General features: G+C 44.7%; 1 protein-coding gene across 1 annotated transcript in view; it reads right to left on the reverse strand.

The window, feature by feature from the left end:
- Positions 1-4,051: 4,051 nt before the first annotated feature.
- Positions 4,052-26,474, reverse strand: part of LOC125523646 (sucrose transport protein SUT3-like) — a 39,339-nt gene continuing 16,916 nt past the window's right edge. Inside the window, exons 6-11 of the mRNA XM_048688732.1 lie at positions 16,944-16,977; positions 5,761-5,860; positions 5,603-5,678; positions 4,932-5,486; positions 4,771-4,834; positions 4,052-4,695 (exon numbers count right to left, since the gene is read on the reverse strand). Coding sequence (XP_048544689.1) covers positions 4,478-4,695; positions 4,771-4,834; positions 4,932-5,486; positions 5,603-5,678; positions 5,761-5,860; positions 16,944-16,977 — 1,047 coding nt within the window. The 3' untranslated portion in view covers positions 4,052-4,477. The remainder of the gene's footprint in view (positions 4,696-4,770; positions 4,835-4,931; positions 5,487-5,602; positions 5,679-5,760; positions 5,861-16,943; positions 16,978-26,474) is intronic.

Here is a 26,474-nt window from a genome sequence, read left to right on the forward strand (position 1 = left end):
GAAATATAGCACATAGAGGAAAGTCATCTTCGCAAAGAAGAGAAGCAGAGCCAAACCAGTAGAGTAACACATACATAACTGTTGTATTTATAAATATTGTATATATAGCGGGCATTCCATTAAGAAAATAATTAGCATATTTGAACATTCCCACTTTCTGATAATCTTTAAGTGAAACATGAATAAAGTTGCAACAACTTTGTTTTCAGAAACCAAGTACTCTAAGATTGTTACCATGTCTCATATGCTAAGCCCAAATGTGCTTAAATGTTTCTTATGCCATGTCGCCATCATATATTTTCTCGTCAATCACTTTTTTAAATAGAAGAACTATTCATGCTCATAATAGAAGAGAAATTACTATAATGTTCCTTTAATAAATTATATGCTGGATGACGACGAACTTGTAAGTACAATGCGTTCTACGATTGTTGAATACACTTATGAAACCAAAACCAAGATGTTCCATTTTCTTGTGTTTCTACCAACTGAATTTTACTTGCTTATATGAAGTGATTTTTTTAACCTGCTACAATTTGTAACTTTTAATTCTGGTTCCATTTATTTGAGAATGCAAGTGGTAGGGGCGGTTGTGAATTTCTCAATGGTAGCACACCCCAGATAATTAGACCAGCTAAGTGGGTAGACCAGTTTGCACTCCTTGCTGAAACACAACAACTTCAAACGGAACATGTTGGAAGAGAAGGAACACAAGTGGAGAAGAGAGGCGGCTAGATGCACCTTAATGGTGAGATTCTTCTAGTGACATTCCTGCCATTGGACATGTGGGTTGTGGGCGATGTGCTTCGTATGAGAACAAACCGAAGAGCAATCAAAGGGGTCAGCGAAAACCAGACCACTGTCTTTCATGGTTGCATCTGACTGAGCTGCACGAGTCCAAGAAGTAACATAGAAGGCTCAGATCGAAGGTTGAATGTGTGCTCTAGTTCCAGGCTGGTGATGCCCCATGGCTACCACACGGCGACCCAAGCAGTGTGTACTATTCATAGGGAGTACTGCTAACAAATGATAGCAAAAAAGGCCGCTTAACCTGCAATGGTGAGCTTAAACACATCACACACACAGATTAATTTCAGCGTTATTGTTTGGTGATTCCTCACCAACCACTTTCATAGCTGTTTAGAGGAAGTAATTACACATTAACAATCAATACATCCTTGAGAGCATAACAATTCAGACAGCACATGACAGATGAAGAACACTGGTATGCACTATATTTGAAACTAATTGATACAACAAACTATCTTTCATGGCTACGGGCTTGCTGTTTTTTTTTGACAGAAAAACTGTAAGGGAAACCCATATAGTATAATTGGTGCAACAAACCCAAATTGCAAGTACCATGCCTTAAACCTGGGTGGGTGGGAAGGCATCAGCCCCTTCCCACCACTAGGCTATGACTTAGTCTACTATTCCTGATTGCCTCCTTTTCACTGCAGGTCAAGAGAGAAACCAAACAAAGGAAGAGACATAGAGGAATCACAGATGGGGATTAAAAAACAGATGAAATCAACTGAGAGTGTGCCTAGAAAACGGAAACCTCGTCATCTCCTCCTGAAATAGAGCCGTCGTCACCTCACCAGAATAGAGCAGTTGTCGCTCACCGTTGGTGCCAGCGCACACCATCCATGAGTCGCCGTCATTAGCTCCCCTCCCACCGTAGTTAGAGAGAACGGGGAGATATGGGACACCTCCTAGGGATATAGGACAAGCATCATACACGTCCGCTGCCACCCATCCTGAGAAGTGAGAAGGATAGAGAGGATGGCGAAAGGAAAGAGAGGTAGAGGGGTGAGAGGGAACCACCAGCTTCACACGCGCTGCCACCGATGCGAACTCTCAGCCGTCGTCGTCGCCGCCATCGATGCGAACTCTCAGCTGCCGCTGCCGCCACCGCCGCCTTTTCTGTTCGATCGGGGATAAGCTACGATGGGATCAGGTGCGCTCATCACGCACAAAGGGATCAGGATTATGGGTTGGAGGGGGTCAAACCGACTAAAGCGATATCCACCCCCTTACAGGTGGGGCCATGGGCGTGGTGAAAACCCTCGATCAACCACAATGCTGTAATTCGTGGGAGCTTAGAAACTCGAGAGATACTAGAATAAGTCCATTATGCATGCACATACACTATACGTGGAAAGCATTGTACTATATTAGTTACCATGTATATATGCTTTGCTTTGACATGTATGTTTGCTTTCGCGCATACACAGTAATTATAGAAAGATTAGTATAGGGATTCTAGTCTATATTTAACAATCTTCGTGCTAAAATTTTTAATCGGAATCATAAAAATTCAGGATTGGTAAAAAAACTAAACTAAAATAAAAATTAAACAAAATATAAAAATATTTTTTTCTAAAGAAGAATTAATTAAAGGCATTGGTAATTCCTAATAAAAAAGGAAAATAAAAAAACAAAAGCAAAAACTTGCACACAATTTGCACATGAATTGCACTTTTTCATTGTAAGAAACGTAATAGTGCAATTTTTTACTCCAATATAATTTGCACACATATTACATAACACTTGCGTGTGTACGTCAGAGATTAATTATCTTACTCATGCCATTGGTATTACCTAAATGAATAAAAAACACAAGATTTGGTAATTAAAAATAAAAATTAAAGAAAACCAAAAAAATAAAAAACTGAAGTTCTGTATGGAAGAATGAAATAAAGTCATTGGTATTACCCTAATGAAAAATAAAAAAGGGACAAAACTTACACAGAAAATTGCACCTTTTAACAATATGCAAGGATAGTCATATAATAGTGCAGTTTTTGGACTCCGGTATAACTTGCACAAATATTATAGTACTTGTGTGTGTACGTTGGAGATAAATTTTCTTACCCATGTCGATGGTATTACCCTAAATGAACCACAAAATAAAAACATAGGATATGGTAATAAAAATTAAAACAATATTAAACTTTGAAAGTTTCTTGGGAAGAATGAATAAATGCATATCTATACCCCAAATGAAGAAAGAAATAAAAAATAAAAAATGATGACAACAATTTAAAGAGAAAATTGCACCTTTTTCACAATATGCAAGGATAATCATATAATAGTGCAATTTTTTGGACTCCGGTATATTTTGCACATATATTACATAGTACTTGGGTGTGTACTTTGGAGATAAATTGTCTTACTCATGCCGATGGTATCACCCTAAATGATGACAAAATAAAAACGTAGGATCTAGTAATAAAATTTAAAACAAAAATAAACTTTAAAGTTTTCTGAGGAAGAATGAATAAAGGCACTTCTATTAACCTAAACAAAGAAATAAAATAAAAATAAAAACGATGACAACACTTGAAGAGAAAATTGTACCTTTTGACAATATGCGAGAAGAAATAAATAACAGTGTGGTGTTTTGGACACCAATATAATTTGCACACATATTACATAGTACTTGTGTGTGTATGCCGGAGATTTATTCTCTTACTCATGCTAATGGTATTACCTAATTGAATCACAAAATTAAAACGCAGAATTTGGTAATAAAAACTATATATAAAACAAAAACTAAAATATAATTAAACTCTAAAGTTTTACTGGGAAGAATGAATCAAGACATTTATTTTACCCTAAATGAAGAAAGAAATAAAAAATAAAATGATGTCAACAACTTAAAAGAGAAAATTGCACCTTTTCACAATATGCAAGAAGAAACATATAACAATACAGTGTCTAAGACTCCAAAATAATTTGCACACATATTACATAGTTCTTGCGTGTGTACGTCGGAGATTCATTGTCTTACTCATGTCAATGGTATGGCCTTGGGACGTGCATATACAAGCACCTCACAATTGAATTGCATCTCATATTGATATCGCCTGTGCAACACGCGCACGTACAAACGAATAGTGGCACGAAGAGAGTAAAAGGACCGGCACATACAACTATACACAAGAATCACTTGGATGATTTTTTTGCGGACGCAGAAAAAAATAGCGACATACACAAAGAGGGAAAACGGCTGGTATATACTAAAGAAAAATAAAATACTCGGAGCACTTGGACCATGAAAACAAATCAAAACGAACACAAAACTCTAAAACGGCCATCACAATTGCTATAAAAGTGAAGAGGAATTTATCAAGAAAACAAGAGAAATGTTGACCTAAGCTACAACAAGCATCAACTAAATCACAAATGCACTACTACCTGGCTAATGCATAACCCACTAACCTAAAACTAATGGGCTGAGGCCCATTCCGTTGAACAAAATCCACTGAAAATGAAAGTTGCGTCAGTCAACTACAGCCCAAACACATCTCAAAAAAGAGAACTACAGCCCAAACACACCCCACGTACGAATCACGAAATATGGGAATGTTTGCTCAAAAAGAAAAAAAACGAACTATGGGAATGGCTGGTTGCAGATTCAACTGAGCGCATGAAAAGTTTCAGGTGCCTGTTATAGACCAACACCACACAATCAGTGTCCTCCACCCATGCTTACGGACCGGAAGCTGCTCTTTGACATCTTGGGCAACATGATTGTTCCGGCGACGGCGGAGGCGAAGGCGAACACAGAGGCGAGGGCGAACGCCGGGATGTTTCCCTTCCCGAACAGCTCGTCCCACGGCCCAGCGCCGATGGCGACGATCATCTGGGGCGTCACGATGGAGATGTTCAGGATCCCCGTGCACAGTCCTGCAGCACAAATATAATTATTGGAGTTGGACACTCTGTTCAAAGTTCACGATCAGTTGAGAGCAGCTAGCTCACCTTGTCCACCACCTTTGCTCGCGGCAAGCTGTGCTGTCACGGCGAACGGAACACTGCATAGAACCTGCAAGCATTGGGCGCGAAACTAGCCATCAGAGACAATAAGTTGATCGGAGCTGCTTTAAGTTTTAACGATGCCATTATCAATGTATGCTGCTTACTGCAAAGGGAAGGCCGAGGAAGACGAAAAGGATGAGGGCTGATATCTTCAGGCCCTTTTCCGTTGCCGCGGCGTCTTGCACATTGCCGCCGAAGTCGCCGAGCGACCATGCGCCGAGGATGGCCACCAGCGCCATTGCGATGCACACGAGGACCTGACTAGCGACCCACACGGTCCTTGCTCCAAGCTTCCGACACATGGGCTCGATCATGAAGGAGCTTATCCCGAGAAGCACAGAGTTGAGCAGCAGGCCGAAGGCGCCCTGCCGGACGCCCTCCTGGAAGGCGGCGATCTCCGTCGGGCTCCCGTCCGGCCTGCCATGGTATATCTCGCGGCCCATCCAGTCGGTGTCGAAGAGGATGAAGGGGAACCATGACAGCCACGTGAGGCCGGTCACGATGAGCACCTGTGGCATGCCGGCCGGCAGGTTCTTTAGGCCCTTGAATACAGCCAGCGGGCCCGTCGCCTCCCCCTCGCCCTGCTTCGCCACCTCAGGGTCCAACGGCGTCTCTTTTGCAAAGATCATTGTTACCGCCGTCGAAAAACCCAGGAATATCTGTAAATCAAGACGCGCGACATGCAAATGAGATTCGAATTATTATTAGGAACGCCTAATGAAATAGACATGCAGTTCCTTGAGGTTGCGAGCTTGATTAGCCGCTCCGTGCTCACCACTGCGACCAAGAAGGCGGCCTTGAGGTTCGCGCAAGCTTCGCAGCAAGCTCTTGTTTGGAGGGCGGGAAACCACCTGTGTAGGTACGCATCAAAACAACCATCAATTCGCCGCACCGCTGCTGGATCAAGGTATATGCACACGATGAGGCACTTACTCGTGCCATTTGTCGGTGGAGCCAGAGGAGTATCCCAGGATGTTTCCGATAGCCATCCAAGAGACGAAGATCGCGTTGGCTGCACTCGGGCCATGTTTACCTGCATACTCAAGTACTTAGTTTCAGAATTAAGGAACATGAATGATGTATTCCTTGTTGAGTTGTATGTAACGTGACATATGTACTGGTGTATTTTGTGTATGTACGCATGTGCTGTTGTAACAGTGAGAGCTAGTCTCAGGCCATTATCTCACCGCATCCCTGCATGTAGGGATCGGCTCCTGTACTTGTACCGCCAGTTGGCTTGTGGAATAGATGAGATCTCTTTCCATCATTCTTATTTCCTTAGGGAGCAACTATAAGTCAGGAAAGCAGTCGATTTTCCAGAACCATTAGGTCCAAATCCAACGGCTCCAGTTTCTTCTTCTTCCTCCAACCGCTATGTTTCTTCTTCCTCCTGGCTTCTGTAGAGCCATCAACCTGAGCCGGCCTAACTGCATGTTGTCGCCATCTGTGTGTTGCTTCGCCACCCAGCCTGGCCAAACCTCCCCCCACCCCACCCCCTGCCCTTCGACTAGCCTCCGCTGCCCTGACCATCCTTCTATAGCTCATCAGTGTCTTACACCGACGAACCCCCACATCCTGCAACCAAATCGTCAACATCTCGCCACTCTTTTGCAAGCGACGCAAAATATGTGCATCTTTCCCTCCACCAGCGAGGTCCTAGCAAGCCCTCATAGGACGCGCTCCCTACTACATTATTAGATTAGGCATAAGCTCCGCGTGGAGTGGCCATCTAACCAACGAGCACTACAAAAGCGACAGGTGTTGTTGTCCCCGAGGGTCCAGGTAGTGGATGCGCGAAAAAATTGTCGCACCTCAGGCTCGCAGGGGGTGCAGGTGGCGGCCAGGTCATGAGGTATATGTAGCATGAAGCCAAAGCCATCACGCTCGTAGGGAGATGCCAGTATGGTGGATACCGCGGATGCCTAATCCACCGAGCTCGATGGGGCAGCACACTCATGGCCAGCTCACAAGGCAGCTGCCAGAACTGACCTCCTTTTGCCCATGCCAAAGGAAATATCAAATAGCCTTAGTGACCAGCTTGAGGATCAGTGGACTAAGCGCCATGTATAGGAGGAGGTCAAGCGGCATGACACTGAGGACCTGGCGAACAAGAGCAATATGCTCGCTACGGGAGAGGAGGGAAGCTTGCCAGGTATTGAGCTTTTTGTAGATCTTGTTCACCAGCAGCATGAGGGCAGTTTGGTCCACTTTCAGGACAGAAAGTGGGAGTCCTAGATAGGTAATAGGGAATGGGGCTACGGGGCAGGAAAGTACGGTGCCCATTATTGTCACGGTCTTGTTGGTGCACTGGATTAGGCTAATGGAGCACTTTGGTAAACTTAGTGTGCAAGCCCGTGGCATGCCCGAAGACCTATAATAGATCTTGGATGGTCTTGAGCTCGGCTTGGTTAGGATGTCTGAAGACAACCTCATCATCCAAGAAAAAGGAGATGCTCGAGGCAGTCTACCTAGTGCTAAGGAGCTGAAGAATTATTTTGCTCAGCGCGTGGTGGAGAAGGGAGTTTAGAGTATCTATAACCAGGGCAAATAGCCTGGGGGGACAAGGGAACACCCTTGAGCAGTCTGCATCCATGGGGCTCCAGAGGTCCTGGATTGCCGTTGATCAAGATCCTCGTGGAAAGCCGAGGAGATGAGGATGCCATCCATGTATGCCATCGCGAAATAAAACCAAGGTGCTGAGGGTTTGCAAGAGGAATGACCATGAGGCAGAATCAAACACACACGCGATGTCGAGCTTGAGCAGGGCATGTGGGGATTTTTGCTGGTGGACCAACAGAAAATTGTCGTGCTCGAAACGCCCAACCACGAAGGTGCTCTGGTTGGTGGAAATGATCTCTCCGAGTCTTGGCACAAGGCATAGGGAGAGGACCTTGGCAAATAGCTTGGTGAAGAGGTTGATCAAGCTGATGTGGTGATACTCGAAGCGCGTGGATGCGTCCGGTTTCTTGGGCAAGAGCATGAGCAAGGCCTCGTTGAGATTTTGGAAACCCTGCCCATTGAAGTTGTATGTGTAGCTTTCCAATGGCCTCACAAAAACCAGTCTTGATGATATCCCAGCAAGATCACATGAATTCGACGGTGAAACCATCCAGGCATGGTGATTATACGCTGGGGATCTTCTTGATGGTGTCCCAACTATCAGACTCAGAGAAGGGCCGGCCAAGGTCGTGTAAGTCAAAGCTGTAGTCGTCGATGAGGCCGAGTTTGATTGTGAAATATCAAGTTTCCGATGAGGCAAATATGGAGGACAAGTGCCCAAAGGCGGCTTTTGGCATGGTCACGTTCGTCGGTGACGATGTGGTTGTCCACGTGGAGATCATGGATGCGGTTTTTATGTTGTCGATGTGCTGCATGGATTTTGAAGAAAGTAGTATTAGATTCGCCATCTTGGACCAAGTGCAGCGGGTGCATTATCATGCAATGGAGCACTCTAGGGTGCATTATGGTGCAATGGAGCTTCGGATGTAGCCATGACTCAATGGGCATGAGTGGGCACATGTCTTGGGAGTCATCAAGGTGTGGAATAATCTCGCGAGAAATTTGGAGATGCAACACAGTATTGCCTAAGTTGCGAGTGATCCAACCTTGAAGGTGCCATGCAGTCACGATCAACCTGGCAGAGATGCGGAGAAAGAGGTAGGGGTCGGCAGGGACCGAGTTCCAAGCCTCAGAGACAACCTGGGAGAATGCGTCAAGGTTTGGCCAGATTCTTTCAAAGTGAAAACGTCACAAGTTTTTGGAGAGCCGGGAGTAGTCGATGATGAGAGGACAGTGATCGGATCCTATAGAGGCAAGACCGTTGAGCATGTAGTTGAGGTAGATCATTTCCCAACTGATAGTACAGAGCACCTGGTCATTACGCATGAGAGTTGGGTTATTTTCTCGTTGGACCAATGTAGCGGGGGCCATGAAGATACAGATCTCAGAGCTCTATGTCAGCGACAAAATCACTGAAAATGGTGCATCATACACCGTTTAAGGTGGTTGTTATTTTTATACGGGACACTGCGAATCATGTTGAGGTCACCTCCTATCATCCAAGGGACGGACATGGTCATGTGTAGATATTGAAGCTCGGAAAGGAACTTGAGCTTACAAGAGTCATCTTGGGGCCCATAAACACTGGACAGCCAACAGTGCCCATCTCTAGATCATGGTGAGACCAAAGAGTTGATGTGATGATCGAGAATGGATGGATTAGATAAGAATATAATTATGCTCTGTCAGGCTATCAAGATCCCACCCCATGTGCCGTCGGTAGGAGGAAATGAGAATTCTGGAAGGCAGTGTCACGGGACTCACAGACAGTGGCAGGAGAGATCGAAGAATTTTTTTTACTGAACAGACAATACAAGGGGATGAAGTGGCAATCACGCTTCAGGTGGTGATATGTTTGGCCCAGTAGTTGAGGATTACGTTCCTAGGGAAGGAGGCTGGAGGAACATAAATCGCACCGCGACCAGCTGGGCAGAGCCCTTTATGTGGCGACCTAGTTGGCTAGGCTTTTTAGGTTGCTAGGTATTTTATACCCCATAAAAACAGCGAAGGCCTACACCACATCGCTCTCCAAAGGCCGCTCGATTTTTTTGCTTATTTCTCCATGATTGACTGGGAGATCGTCTAACATTGGAGCATGCGTTTGGCCTAGGTTTGCGACCCAAAACCCTTGTCAGCCTTGGCAACTCTACTACTATGGCGTGACATGAAATCAAGCGGGATAACATGTTTGCATTATGGGGCTGGAGTAGAAAGAATCAGCTCAACCACATTTTGCACATAAGCATGGTAGGTCTGTATGGCAGGCTGGATGCAAGGGTCTTGGCTCACGAGTGCGGACATAGGGCAGGGGGCGTTGCATGGGATCGTCCGTGGACACAACACGTGCCATTTGGGGGTTCGCGGGATCCATGGAAGGGACACACCGATACAGCAGTGCATTCAAGCATGGCTAGTAGGCTGGGTCCGGATTGGGCGCCTCACGATCCATCGAGTGGGAGGGAGTTGCCTAAGGGGTGCGGCCTATGTCCGGCACGTTGACGTCAATAGCTAGAGCATTGGTGGGGTGTAAGGGTTGGAGAATCTTCCCCAGGGGGCAATCGCGAATCACTGGAACCATGGTACACTAGTGAATGCTATGGAGGATTAGTGGTGGCCGACAGGGATGCAACAGCAAGAGCAGCCGCGTGTTAGACTGTATAGTTCCCGTATATGTGTATGTATGATGTAACGTTGTACCCCTTCATTATATATATGTGATAGGCCACCCCAAGAGGGTTGAGCCGGTTCCCCCAAACCTATTGTCTTACATGGTATGAGACTAGGTCAAATCGCTTCCGCCTAAACCCTACACACCGCCGCCATCGCCGTTCTTGCCGATCGTGCCGCCGCCGCCATGTTGGGCACCGCCGCATCCGGCTCCTCCACAGCCAGCTACCTGCCGGCCTCCCTCACGGCCCTTCTCTCCCATCCACTCGACTCCGCTGCGGCTGCGACGCTTCCGATCGGGATGAGGAGCGTCAGCTCCTTTTTCTCCTCGTCGTCTGGCCAAGCGCTGGTGGTTCACACCTCCAGAGTCACGACGGGTGCCTCGTCGCCCACATCCGTCGGCGATGCAGCGGTCGCCCTGCTGTCGGTGTCCTCGTCGGCCCCGATGGCTGGCCTCGCCGCATCGGGACCGGCTACCGCACCGTCCGTTCCCGCGGCTGCACCCGCGGCCTCTGCCCCTATGGCGTATACGCCTCCGGCAGCCTACTCCACGGGCTCTCTGCCACCGCCCCCGTTTCACTTCGGCAACCTCATCACCATCAAGTTGTCATCGGACAACTACATCTTCTGGCGTGCGCAGGTCCTCCCGCTCCTTGGGGGCCACTACTTGCTTGGCTACGTCGACAGTTCCCTTCCGTGTCCCCCTGCGCTGGTGGATAGCGTGCACGGCCCGGTCTACAATCCAGCGCACCATGTTTGGACAAAGCAGGACCAGGCGAACCTCTCCTCCATCCAGGGGTCGCTCCCTCCAGCTGTTGCCGGACTCGTTGTCTTCGCCAAGACATCTCATGAGGCATGGACCATCCTCGAGCGCTCGTTTGCGACGCAGTCGCAGGCCCGTGTCTATGCGCTCCGTCGTCAACTTGGGGAGTATGAAAAGCTTAACTCCACGGCCACTGAGTTCTACAACAAGGTCAAGGGCTTTGCCGACACGTTGGTCTCCAACGAACAGCTGCTCACCGACTCCGAGTTCAATTCCTTCATTGTCAATGGTCTTGACGTGGAGTATGAGCCTTGGTCGAGATCATCAACGAGCAGGGCAACTCAAACCCCATGATGGTGCACGAGGTCTTCTCCCACCTCCTCCTCACTGAGCAGCGGGTCAAGTCGCGCCGCTCCAAGAGCAGCGGGTCTCTCTCGGCCAACACCGCCACGAAGGGTGGCCGCCACCCTTCGTCATCCAAGTCTCCCTCGGGGCTGCCACCGTTGCTCGCCTCGGTCCCCCTGCTGCCGCGACCTTACCATGGCTCCGACAAGATCCACACAGCCAATGGAGCAGGTATGCATATATCGCATATTGGTTAGGCATCTCTTCTCACTAGGCATGCAAATAGGAGTCTTCAGCTTCGTAATGTTCTCAGAGTTCCCTCTGTGACACGTAATCATCTTTCAGTTCCTAAACTCACACGTGATAATAATGTGCTTTGTGAATTTCATCCTTTTGATCTTTTTATTAAGGATCGGGGCACGAGGGACATTCTTCTTAGGTTGTGGCAGGGCCTCTATCGTCTGGAGCATACTGGTGTTGCTCGCGTGTTCAGTGGAGTTCGGGTATCTCCGTCATAGTGGCATGCTCGTCTTGGTCACCCGGCCACACCTATCGTTCGTCATGTTTTGCATCGTCATGAGCTTCCTAGCATGTCTAGTAATAAAGATGTAGCAGTGTGTGATGCTTGTCAGTAGGGGAAGAGTCATCAACTTCCTTTTTTGGAGTCTAGTCGTGAGGTGAAACATCCTTTAGAACTTGTGTTTTCAGATGTATGGGGTCCTGATCAGACTTCTGTCAGTGGTCACAATTATTATATCAGTTTCGTTGATGCCTATAGTCGCTTTACCTAGATTTATCTTATTAAACGCAAATCTGATGTGTTTGATATTTTTGTTCAGTTTCAAAAACATGTTGAACGCCTTCTCAAGCACAAAATTGTTCATGTTCAGTCGGACTGGGGGGGGGGCGAGTACCGCAACCTCAACTCCTTCTTTCAGTCGCTTGGGATCGCTCACCGTTTAGCATGTACACATACACATCAACAGAATGGTTCTGTAGAACGTAAGCATCGTCACATTGTTGAAACTGGTCTTGCTCTTTTAGCCCATGCATCGGCTCTTTTCATTTTTGGAGTGATGCTTTCACCACTGCATGTTTTCTCATAAACCGTACTCCCACTCGTGTTTTGAACATGCAGACTCCCATTGAAGTTATCCTTAATGAACAACCTGATTACACCTTCTTCAAGGTCTTTAGGTGCGCTTGCTGGCCGCATCTCCGGGTGCGCAAGCTTGAGTTTCACTCCAAGAAGTGTGTTTTTCTTGGCTATAGCTCTCTTCATAAAGGTTACCAATGTCTTCATGTTCCCACCAATCGTGTCTATATATCTCGGGATGTCGTGTTTGATGAGCATGTTTTTCCCTTTGCCAAACTTCGTGTGTCCACCGCCGAACCACCATCTATGCATTCATCCTGTGTTACCTCTGACCAATTTGATGATGTTGCATATTCTCCTATATTGTTGCCTAACCATGGTGCAGGCACTGGACGTGGGGCTCGTTTGGAAATTTTGGAGGCGCCATCGCCTCCCTCGTCGGCCTCGCCAGCGGCTCATGACGATCAGGCTGCGCCCCTGCATGGCCTCGGTCATCATGCCCATGCACGTTCAACCAACCACCCAGCGACGCCATGCGTCTCGGCGCCTCAGGCCTCTGGGCCGGTGCTTCTGGTCTTTGGGCTGCCTATGTCGGCGCCTCTGGCGTCTGGGTTGTCCACTTTTCGGCGCCCTTGCCGTCCGGCTCGGCGCCCCTGGTGGCTCGGCCGCCCGTCTCGGCGCTCCTGGCCCCTGGGCCGGCCTCGCCAATTTGGGTTGTCATGCCGGCCTCGTTGCCCCCTCGGCCTGCCACACTGGTCTCACCTAGACCATGCTCGCCTGGGCCGAGCTCACCTGGCTCAGGCTCGCTCTCGTCCGTGCTGGCTGAGGCGTCTCCGTCGCTGGTCGAGGCTTCTCTATCGCCATCGCCATCGCCCAGTCCAGTATCGACTGAGACCTCCCCGGCTCCTGTGGCTCCCGCGGCTCCTCAACGACCACATACTCATAGTCACGGTGGTATTTTCAGCCCAAGCAGCATCATGATGGTACTGTTGCTTGGTTGGCTACTTGTCTGGCTCCTGCTCGTGCGGATCCGTCATCTGAGCCTCATATGTATCAAGCTGCTCTTAGTATACCTCACTGGAGAGAGGCCATGGAACAGGAGTACCATGCTCTTCTTCATAACAAGACATGGACTCTTGTTCCGCCACCACCTTGTGTTAATGTCATCGACTCTAAATGGGTTTTCAAGGTGAAGAAGCATTCTGATGGGTCTATTGAGCGCTACAAGGCGCGGTTGGTTGCCCGAGGCTTTCGGCAGTGTTATGGTCTTGACTATGAAGACACCTTCAGTCTAGTGGTTAAACCTACTACTATCAGGCTTCTTCTCTCTCTTGCAGTCACTCGGGGTTGGTCTCTTCGTCAGCTTGATGTGCAGAATGCCTTCCTCCATGGTGTACTGGAGGAGGAGGTCTACATGCGGCAGCCCCTGGCTTCTCTGATCCTGATCGTCCTGATTATTTGTGTTGTCTCACCAAAGCATTCTATGGTCTGAAGCAGGCTCCTCGTGCTTGGCATGCTCGTCTTGCGACAGCTCTTCGTGCTCATGGTTTTGCATCATCAGCTACTGATTCTTCATTATTTCTTCTACAAAGGCCTGAAGTTACAATGTATCTGCTGGTCTATGTGGATGATATTATACTTGTCAGTTCCTCTCTGTCGGCTGCTGCTGCTACTCTTGTTCGGTCTCTTGGTGCTGACTTTGCAGTTGAAGACCTTGGGAAGCTTCACTACTTCCTTGGCATGGAAGTTGCTTCCGGTTCTGATGGTCTTGTTATGATGCAGAAGAAGTACTCTTTGGATTTGTTGCAGCGGGCTAGGATGCTTAAGTGCAAACCGACTATTACACCTATGTCTACCACTGACAAGATCACTGATGTAGATGGTGAGCTTCTCACTTCTGCTGATGCGACACAGTATAGGAGTATTGTTGGTGGGCTTCAGTACATGACGATCACACGTCCAGATATTTCCTTTGCTGTCAACAGAGTATGTCAATATCTCCAGGCACCTCGTGACACTCATTGGTCTGCGGTTAAGCGCATTTTGCGCTATATTCGCTTCACGTTGTCCTATGGTTTGCACATTTGACCGAATCCCTCTGGGGTCATCTCGGCTTATTCTGATGCGGACTGGGCAGGCAGTCCGGATGACAGGCGATCCATGGTGGGCTATGATGTGTTCTTTGGTTCTACCTTGATCGCCTGTAGTGCTTGGAAACAAGCTACTATTTTGCGTAGCAGTACTGAAGCTGAGTATAAGGCTGTGGCTAATGCAATTGCAGAAATTATTTGGATACAGTCTTTGCTTCAGGAATTGGGTATACCACAATCACAGTCTCCTATTCTTTGGTGTGACAACATCGGTGCTACATACCTATCTGCAAATCCGGTATTTCATGCCCGAATGAAACACATTGAAGTTGACTATCCTTTTGTACGGGAACCTGTATCTCAGAAGAAACTACAGATCAAGTTCATCTCTTCTAAGGATCAACTTGCAGACATCTTCACCAAGCCATTGCCTCTACCACAGTTCGAGACCTGTGGGCGCAATCTTACCCTTCTAGATTCTTTAGGAAGTGTCTAAGATTGAGAGAAGGTGTTAGACTGTATAGTTCCCGTACATATGTACATATGATGTAACGTTGTAACCCTTTATTATATATATGTGATAGGCCACCCCTAGAGGATTGAGCCGGTTCCCCCAAACATATTGTCTTACACCACGATAGTGGGGCCTTGTCTGGTAGTTGTAAGCACATGAGTGGCATTGCCAGTTTGGCTGGTAGTAGAAGAGGTGGTGCAGGCCACACTAGTAGGCTGGCCACCTCCAAGGCTTCACATAGTCTCGGTCACGCTCAACAGGAGGGTGGCGTTGTGGGGCCGCAACTTCAGAGAGAGAGAGAGAGAGAGAGAGAGAGCTACGCTGGGAGGCACATCAAGTGGAGTTTGAATTGTAGGTTGGACCTAGTCAGCTTCCATGCCTGGCAGATCTTCATTGGTCATAGGAGCCTCACTCGACTTCTCCAAAGGAGAAAAGTGCCTCTGATGGCAGTTGGGCCGACAAAGCGGAGGGGCAGTGGGATATGGTCTCAAGACCCAATGCCATTTTCGACAAGGCGGGTGTCGGTGTCCACCACCTCTCCAGCCGCTATGGGGAGGGGAATCACTAGAGCGTGGCGGCGAGGCCACACGTCTAGGCTTGGTGGGGATCCTAGGCTTGGGGCCTCATCCAGGGGCAGTGTGACATGGATAGACACCCGGAAAGACATCGTGGGCAAGGTGAAACTATCGACGCAGTCTGGGGAGACATACAGGGGCACACCGTCGGGCACCTGAAGAAGTACTTCCAACAACTAGGGGATGCCATTGTGGTTCATCGTCCATGCCGATAGACGGAAGGCCTTCGCTTGTCTTGGGCGCGAGGCCTCGATCAGGTAGAATGGGGTAAGCAGCATATCAGCCGAGTACCAAAACCATGCATGGTCTCGCATGCCAGTGATCTTGATGAGCATACAGGCTCAACACCAATTGATGGACTCCAAGGGTGGAAAGAAGCTGGAAGTGTGCTGTGTGGAGGTTGATCATAGCGACCCTGGCGTGAGTCTTCACAAAGCCAAAGCGAAAGTGGAAGTCCTCGAGATAGTGACTATGAAGGGCGAACTTGTTTACAATTAGGCCATATCGCATCTGGAGGTCCTCCTCAACATCGGTGTGAACATCACAACTACGGTAGCTGGCCATGGTGTCTAGAAGCGCAGCAGCAGACCAACCTTGGCCACCTCCAGCTCAGCCAAGCGAGGGAGATAGAAGATCGAGCTCGCATGGTGGAGAGAGTGGTGTCCAAATAGGGCCACCACCTCCCGAGAGGATGAATCCGCCGACGATGTGGGGGGGGGGGGTTGGGAGAACATGGTAGCCACGGCGGGGAGTGGGGGTGCAGTCGGCACTAGGGGCGTCACACTGGAAGCCTAGGACCCTCGGGAGCTAGGATGCAGGCACTTCGCTGGCAGCATGGCGCTAGTGCGTAGGCATGGGAGGGAGGTAGCACACACACACACGTGAAATGTGGCCATAGAAGCCACAATACTTGCAGCGCTAGTCTCGAAGGCACTTTGAGGGGGGGTGGCCAGATTAGAGGCACCTAGAGCAGGTTCTCGCATCAGGAGACATGCTTGGACGAGGGAGCGAGCCGAGGCCTGGCGGCGATGGCGCCGCCTTCGTGGTTGGTGGTTGCACAAGGTCTCCCAGTTCTCTTGTTAGCCATAGGCTCCTCCACTGGCGAGACATAGTGGATCTCGGAACGAGGGCCATGGCGGGGGCGTTCACTGCAGTGACTCAGGGGATTTTGACCATGTCATCGCAGAGTGCCTACATAGGGCTGATGGAGGAAGAGGGGCTCGCGTCCAACCGACGTAGCGCTCGGGAGTGGCCAGCGTCGGCGGAGGAGGGATAATCCATGGAGACAAGGAGGGGCATCGGGGCGCGAGAAGGAAGTTGTTGGACGCGGGGACAGGAGTGACCACCAGAGAAAGGCTGCACGGGAAGCGGGTATGCACTCATCAAATCCAAACATGTTTTCCGCAAAAAAAACATGTTGATGATCGATCGCATAAATTTTTCTTAGATGTGTGGGAAGAACATAAGCTGGATGACCGAACCAAGCAGGGTGATGCTCGTTATATACCTGATAAATCGGCCATCAACGCGCGTGCTGGACCCTAGACAAAAGAAGACACAGATAAAAAGACGTCAAGGAGCATATTTATCATGGAACCGAGACCAAGTTTCAGTGGTTCACGCTTTCGTTCAAAGTTTATAAATTAGACAATGTACCCCACAAATTATTGCCGCAATTGGTTGTTTTATATTTGAGCAAGATGTAAAATATTTATGAGATATGAACATCGTAATATTTTTCACACGCATTGTTGCATGTGTAGTCAATCTTTTCCAGAGTAGCTATGATAGAAACAACAAATCTGTACCTACTAATAAAAGAAATAGGCATTCTTAGTCCGTCATGCTACTTTATAGAAAGCCCACTGGTTTTTTTGACATTAAACCCGTAGTAGATATCATATGTTTTTTAAAATACCCATATCTTCTAAACCGTAACTTCAAATTTAACATGTTATATATGAATTTTGATTAGAAAAATATGTAGAATCTTAATATGGTGTTATTTTACCTATTAGCAATTTAAACAAAATATTATATAGGGTGCAATCTTAATCAGTAATGCATTATCCGTCTTTCTATCATATTGGTAGTGATTCGGATTGGGGATGAACACCTCAGCAAAATCAGGATTAGATACGAAACTAAAGATAAATTAAAAATTGGATGCCCTCTATAAAAGAAATAAAAAAGAAAATGCATAGAAGATCCGATAAAGGTGAGATGTTGCACTATTCTACTATATATAAAAAGAAGAAAGACAGGACATGCATGGCAAAAAGTAAAAAGGAGGCATGCAAGACAAAAAAATAAAATAAAAGACAAGTTTGACAAGATATAAAAAAGATGAAACATGGACCAATACCTATGACATGTATGGCAATAAATAGTGATGAAATATGGACGCAAGTACCCGCGTCCACGGGAGACCATACAACAATGTTCTTTTTCAGACAAAAAAATATCTCTTTATGCTTAAAAAATTATGTATCTTTTTAACAACTCTTCATGTAAATATGCATGTGAAAAAAAGTTTTCAATAGTTACCCTAAGTTGGCGATGCTTATACTAAAAATTGCCCTTTATGCACATATGTCTCCGTAGTGTGCTGATGTGTCATCGTCTGTTTTTATCGTTTTCCTTTACCGGCCGGTAACAATACCCCATTTCACACATGACATGAATAAATACATGATCACTTGCCCATTTCTTTTGACGGATTAAATCCATATGCAAGCCGTGTTGAAATAAAATACATGTGGAATCTTGAACTGTGCTTTTGTAGGCTAAGACCATTTTTGTTTGGGCCGTAGCTACAAATTCTCAGATTATAGACCTTTTTTGTAAATTAAGAGTGTGTGGTATTTCTTTTCTCCCATTGCAACACAGAAGCCTTTTTGCTAGTCTATATAATGTGAAAAATTGACCACACATGCAACAATGCGTGTGAAAAATAACTCATAAATCATTGTACAATCCCAAACTCGAATGGATAGTGGAACATCACACCAATGTTATAAGGTAACCCAACCACGTGATTGTGAAAATATGCGTTTACGTGCTATCAACAAAAAAAACAATCATTTTAGCTCACCGCTGCATAAACATATATACTTAATTATTTATTTTTGTCCAAATCACACATAGTCGTATTTTTTTCAATCAGTCCATCAGATAATCTTATATTATGGGTGTATTATTCCAGTATTTTCCCTTGAGTTTTGAAAACTTTTACACTGCAGAAATCTCACAACATCTTAACTAGTTCTGTGTGATAAGCTCCGATAGAAAATCTTCCTCCTATGTGGTAAAATTGTATCTATATAAAATATAGATATGATTCAGTTGTGTTAGTTAATCCCTCGACGTCATGAATAAAATAAGTTAAATATTCTGCTTGCAGCTCAGTGGCTGATCTGAACCTTCTTTATATAAGCGAGAACATAAATTCTAAATCACATTACTATTTGCACCATGTATTTGTTCAAGGATGCACTCTTTTCAAGTCCCCCATTTGTGCTTGTTATTTCGAGTTTGGGATTGTACAATGATTTATTTTAGAATTGCCATGTAGGGTAAATGTTGAGGTGGAAGAGAGAAATCATAAAAAAAAATTCTTTTCTTAATTAAAGGATGATGTCTTAACACAATTTCTCTCACCACATATCTACTTACCTGAGATAAGACTAACATATTATTCACTATACATAACTGTTTATTGTCTTCTTGAGATTATGTAGCACACTTAAGATAAAATTGTCTAATCAACCACTCTACATGATCTAATATAACTCTAGCCAGAGGAGGATTCTTTTCGGAAGTGGGAAATTCCGTGACTTGCATATCTCAACTATTAAAGGGGAGTTGTATGTTGTATGTTCGCCTCCACCCATGCCCCTTCCTCATTTGATTTTCTTTGTCATGTATGTCGTCCCTCCCGTGTCATGTATTAACTCAACCAAACAAAATAAAATCTTGTCAACACCTGAACTAAGTAAAAAATCACTTTTTGTTTCCCTGCATGTACCTAAATTAAATTAAATCTTACCAAAACCTCAACTAAATTAAAAACATTCCATGCGTTCCCCTATCCATACTGAAATCAAATCAAATATTACCAAAATCCAAACTAAATCAAAACTTTCCTGCCTTCACCTACTCATACTCAAATACAATCAAATCTTATAAAATCTTTCTTTCAACTGCTCATACTCAAAGGAAACCAAATCTTACATATATTGTGTGTGTAAGGTATATTTCGGACACGATTGGCATCGAACCGCTGGAATATGTGTGGCTTCAATGCAACGCACAGGCAATTAGCTACTTAGTATGTGATTGAAATGTCCAGTTTTGTTTAGACAATCAAATCCAGCTGCGCATGATTCAATGAGCTACAATGAATGAAGGTAATACAAATCTTTTTAAACTGGAAGGTATTATAGACTTACAACTGCACCATTGTTGAGCACAATCACTACCGTTCAGATTCCAATCATTACCTGGGCGATAGACCACATACTTCCAAGGTTTCGGTCTGGCGATGAGGCCGAAAGGTCCGGCAAACACATGATGATGCAAAATAAAACCTTTATAAATTGATGCAAAATCCCTACCTATGTCATCGACAAAACTATGACACACTTGTTGATTACAAGGTGGCTGTGGTGAGTTTGTCAATCTCAACACGTGTCGTCTCAACTTCTCTTAGATGCTCACAGTAGGGTATGAGTGCTTGCCTTTATAGGGATGAGTGTGTGAGCATGTTATTAGCGTATGCATCCGTACTATATTTCTCATAAATAGGAGAAAATGGAAATTAGGAACTTTTCATGTTGTAGCTCGTGCTCGTACCCGACGTCAAACCCGACTAACAAAAGGTCAAGATTTTCCAAGACGGCGAACGGTTTAGCGCTCACGCTCGTACCGCCCAGTCGTACCAAAGGGCGGCAATAAGGACTGAACTTCTAGAGCAAACTATACCAGACTATACAACCAAGCGTGCTCGTATGAGGCAATAAATACCTCCAATTGAATTGTTTTCCACATCACATGTTGCTAATGTATTTTCTAACCGATCATTTGCTTTATAATTTGCATCAATTACCTCCGTAGCTCCTTAAAAATTAATCCCTTCGTATCAAAATATAAGAAGTTTTGGTTGGTCAACCTACCAAAATGTCTCATATTTTGATACAGAGGTAGTAATTCTCTGTAGAAAATATGTTTTCGTTTATTTACTTTCTTGATTTGATATATGAACTACATTCGTATATTGATTCGGTGATTTTCTCTATGTGTTATTTTCGCATGGGCTTGGACCTTATGTGTTGTCATATACAGTATGGTGCCAACTGTATAAAAGAACCGCACAATCTGATCTGTTTCTTCAATTTGAAGAACTTCAACCACAAGCGGTCGATAATGTTTTCAATACGAACCTCGTCTCACAAAAGTTTCTTAGTATCGAGTTTCTCACTTTAAGTGAGGATCTATGTTTTTATTAGGCACTTACGAGCTGCACAATCATGTTTGTTAACTTGTCTCACACATACTTCATGCAAATCTAGTGGTACATATTACTCCTAGACTTAGTTTATCCACTTACGCATGGTGCTTAGGTTAGTGAACTTAGTTGTCATGCTAATCCTCTGTACTATAAAAAATGAAAAACCCAAAAAAGCATAAAAAGCATAAAAATACCTTGTTTTTAGTCTTTCAAGTAGGTTCTATCGGGGGCAACCACTGGACCACAACTTGGAGATCCATTGAAGCAAGGTCCACATCTATTAAAGGAGAGGTTATATGTGGCCCGACGGTGGAAGTCTCTAACTCTTGCTTAATGTTAATCTTGGGGAGGTAACCACGTCAGACGCTTTCTTTTCATAACTGTATTTTCTTTTTTTACTTTCATAATTTTCCCTAGTTTTTATTTGCAAAGTTTTAAGTGTGGGGAAGTTACTTTTGCATGCATAGTGTTTCGTGCAATGCTCTTTATTATAAAGTTCTTGTGCAATCGTGTGTCCCCTTGTTTTGGCATACTTCTTTGCATTCATTTTAGTTAGCGCGAGGAAATCTGATTATTTTCTGGAAGACATTGCCATGTTTTTTTTATCAAAAATAATAAAGGATTCATTTAAATTCTTGCCATTCTCTCACCTAATTACATAAGTTGGGGACTCTAATTGTGGCTTGATTAGCGATCGAATGTTGTAGAGGGTTTTGCAGATGAACCCGGCGACTTTGGTTGATCTGGGATGTGCAACAATATCCCCCGCAAATCTACCCCCTTGCAGTACTTAGATTTTGATTCTTACGCAACATGATACAGTGATGCCCTTGTGTAGTGTTTGCCTTCTTTATGACTAAAGTGATTTCAAAGCCTTTACATTTATGTTCATATTTTATTGCTAGCCTCTTCAATACCGAGCATTGCCCACTCTCACATTGAGACCTGGCGCATACTTCTCTAGTACATCCAAACCTATGGGAGAACTTTCTCTTGTTCTCCTACACATAAACCCTACATCGCCTCAAAACAGACAGCATACCTAGCTATCATGGCATTTTTATAGCCATTCCGAGTATACCGCCTTGCACTACCATCATATTACATTACATGACTAAAGACATATTATTTATTTCGATTTTCCTTGCATGACCGTAGTATGGCTAGCATGATATTTTTATGGCTTGTCCATTTTTTGATGTCTATGCTACGCCGAATCATTGCATATCCTGGCACACAACCTAAGTCATTCATACAGAGTTTCTCTCATGTTTTGATATTGAGTTATGATTACATTTAGTGTGTCACAGAGGTGCTACAAAAGTGTGTTGATCATCATTATAAGGTGTTGCTTCTACCAAAAAGAGAGAGACCAAATAAGAGATGCATCACAGAGGTGCTACAAAAAAGGGTGGTGATGAGAGAAGGAGCAACACCATTTCACTTTTTAGTATACACTTGTGCTTCAAAGTAGCACCACTTCATGCATTGTAGATTAGAAAGTTTCATAAGTTGCATGTCTTATTTCGATGACAAGCTTCCTCAAATGCTAAAGGTCTTTATGAGGAAGCAAGTTGGATGCACCTGCACTTAGTCCGTTGGGGAGATTTCACATATTCATAGCTCTGCTTGCATCCTAGTTGCACGGCCTACTCCTCGCATAGTCACATCAACAACGATCATAACGCATTCCTAATGGCTAGTTGTGTTAATGAAAGACTTCCTATGTTTTCGAATTCTTAAAACCCTAACAATTTTCTACTTTCCCATTAAGCACGAGGCATAGGCTTGCACAAATCTCTGCATAGGTAGTTGAGCGGTTGACTAATGCAGATGGATGATCTTCCAATTAGACCTGGTATTCCTTGGGTTGGTGCTTTTGAGGTGATTGATAATCCATAGTTTCTTTTGTCCATGATGGGCATTGCATTGTTCATAACATAATTTGACCTTCTCTCTAAACCTTTGGCTATGGGAATTTGGACTCTGTAGAAATATTCCATCTTTCTCGACCTCCATGGCAATGGAATTAAGGAGATATCATGTATCACTCCCTTGCTAGTTAATTTTTGCATGCTCGCACAATGAGCATGGGTTCACTCTTGGGGTTTGGTTTCAGCATAAGCTTTCGAGTTGGCAAATATTAGGTAGTCAACCCTCTTACTTGAGGACGAGCAAGATATAAGTATGGGGAGTTTGTTGGCTCTATATTTTATGATTTTTTGAGCTCCTTTGTTGCATGTGCTCTACATATATCATGTTCCATTGAACCAAATATATGTCCATTATGCATGATTACTACTTTTCACTCTTTTCATTGTGAGCATTGCATAGTTTTTTTCTTTAGTTTTTACTAGTTTCCTTTGTTTTGTTGTGTCTAAGGGTGTCTTAGAGCAACCTAGGACCAAGCACAATCAAAAGGCCAAAGATGGATTTAATACAGAGGATTACGAGCACCCGACTTAGGCCTTTCGAAAGGCCAAAAATGAGATTTTTTTTCCAAAGTGCTCCAAACTAAGATCTAATACCACAGATGCATCGGCGTTGTTCTTGCAATGAGGCCAATAACATTGAAAATAGAGTTTGGATGTAAAAGTTTCCGGATTCGACGACCTTTGGTATGATCAAACCTAGTCGCACCACTGCTCGTACCAGTCCTAGATAGCTCTGAATGATGCCTCTCTAGATAGGATTCTTCAACGATTTTGTCCCTATTGGTTATTACGTGATCCTTGGCTAATAAGGAAGGGTTTGGGAGACAATTGGGCTCATATAGAGCCCTTGGATCAAAGAAGAAAAGTGGAGGCTTTGGGAGAGCCCTTAAAATACTTCTCCAACCATAGCCACCACCATCATCCATCATTCATCCAAGATCAATCTCTATCACCTTCATTGTTGCACCAACAACACCTTCATGGAAGAATGGACAAGATCAATATAAGGAGGAAGAAGCTCGGCCACTGCATGCACTAGCCTTCGAGCTAGTGCCATCTCCACCACGCCGCCTCCACCGGCATTTCCTTCATCACCAACACCACCGGCACCATCAACATCACCATCAGCACTATCTTCACCAACACCGCCATGCCTTCTCGTTTCATTGGCTCAATGCCAGCTTGTAACTTGGCCCTCTCTTTTATGTGCTCCCTTCACATGTTTGAGTAGTCATACTTATTTTCGAGGATATGGATGAACTCTTTATGACTAGAATTAGATTCCTTCAAGTGATCCAATATCTTATGTTTATTATCGAGTTAGTAGCCTTCACGAATATTGAGAGGAGGCCTCTCTTGAATTATCGTTGTGATTGCTCGTGAAGCAAACTACTTTTGTTTGTTTAGGTTTTGATGTTTAGGTATTGTGAGAAAACAGTAAAAGCTTCTTTCTTGTCCTTCTGCAGTTGGTAGGGGAGTAAGAGGGAAACTCACATCTGGCTGCATCCATGGGGAAACCCTTAAGAACCGTAGTGATAACTGGCATGGGGCAACTTTGGTGGTGGCCTATGTGATATGAAGTCTACTTCGAGTAGAACATATATGTATCGGGAACCGCCCACTTCGATATATAAAGAGTGGCTTAGTGATATGATAGAGAGCTATGCTCCGCACTTCTTGCGTGGATCATATTAGTAGCGATGACTCTGGAGCCCTTGAGAACACCTTACTTTTTTACATTTCCATTCGTAGTTTACATAAACTCCTTTTCATTCCTTTTTCCTAGTAACTTATAGAGTAGTCTATTTCCAAAGTCTGGTTTGGGTGTGTATGGAACTACATTGGCAGTAACATAATTATGAGGTTAGTAGTGCCTTCCATTCTACTCTCTATGGATTCGACACTCAACTTATCGTGAAAGTGCTACAACTGCCTTTGCTCTTGTAGGACATCACAAATGATGCCCATGAAAAGGAGTAACAGAACAGTGTCCACAGAAGAAGGCAACAAGATGTCATGTCCTACAAGCCTCCACGTTTATGATACTACTCGTATCGCATGCCACCGTCTCCATGATGTGATGCATGACAACATCAATAAAGGGTCTCTAGGCTCATTTGCATCAGAGGCACTCTGAAACCCTATTCAGCCCATCTGCACTATAAAGGATAGGAAACCTTCACCAAATGAGAGCCACCAATAAGACGACTGACCATTCATTAGAGCTACCAACTCGTTCCGATCTACATTACCCACCACCACTCTATAGCCATCGCCATCGCCATCACCATAGCCTTTATCTCCACTAGTCATCATACTTGTAATCGAGTGTATAACGTGATCAACATTGTATGACTTACTCATTCATCCCTAAGTAGAAATCTTCATAATGTCTATTGTATGTGATTTATTTGTGTTGTGTGAGTAGTCCCCAAGGGCTAAGGGGTGTCATAGCCTCGTATCCCCATGTACAAGCGTTAAGGTATCATTGGTTTACTTTGAGTTAACATTATCTCTATGTGCTACACAATGGTTTTGTCCCCTCCTCGATCCTAGGGCTTACAGATACACAAGATACCGAAGATTTAACAAGGAGATGCTTAGGGTGGAGAAGAATGGAAGGCTATGACGAATGTCGGTGGCAATAATATTAGTATTCTAGCTGAAAGATAGTGTCTAGGGGGTAGATAAGGTGCAATCATTAAGTGCCCAATGTATTGCTCTACTTTTCCCTTAATAACTGAGCTAACCCCATGTGTTGGAAGGGCCTTTGTTGGACCATAGAACCATGATTCAGAGGTACTTGGTCGCGGGTTATTTGGATGCATCTCCCATAACAATACTTTGATAAGATATATGTAACAATGTTTACCAGTGCCATGTTGATTATCTGATAGGATCTCGAGTGCAAGTTCATAGCTGCAGGTGAAAACCTTTAGACCTAGCCTATTTTTTATTGTTTTCTTTTAGTCACCTATGCATTTTGATCTGGGGCCATTTACCAATCTAACAACTTAAACTCTACTCCTATTTGTGTCTTCTTACTTGGTGCAATGTCTCGTACTTGATGGCTCCCCAATCCTGGACAAGTCCTTCCCTCTAATGGGCAAGACAATGGACATAGTGGAAGAATACCCCCCTCACACATTTTATCATCAAAATGCTGAACTTGGACACAATATGTTCGTTTCCACTACAACACTTACTCCATATGAGCAGGAACACAAAGGTACAATGGGTCTTGATGATATGTTTATCCTCCTACTGGACTTGGACAATTTGCATGATAATAATGCTCATATATTTATGGCACGCCCCATTTTTACCTTCTGCGTGCTTTGATTTGCCACCTATTTGTGATGACAATATATGATATCAAGTAGTTGTGATAGCGTTCTACATGTGATATCTTACGTCAATCCCATATGTTATATCATGCTTGATAGTCCCATGAATTTGTCTTGTGCTATGCTTAAGGTTTCTGAAATCACATCTTCAAGATCTATCCTTAGCACCTATGCATATGAATTAAGTTGAATTTTATTTGTGCGAAGACATAGTTGAAATGTTTTAGCTTGTGGTATTTGCATATATT

The sequence above is a fragment of the Triticum urartu genome, chromosome 1 (assembly GCF_003073215.2).
Source record: "Triticum urartu cultivar G1812 chromosome 1, Tu2.1, whole genome shotgun sequence".
Lineage (NCBI taxonomy): Eukaryota > Viridiplantae > Streptophyta > Magnoliopsida > Poales > Poaceae > Triticum > Triticum urartu.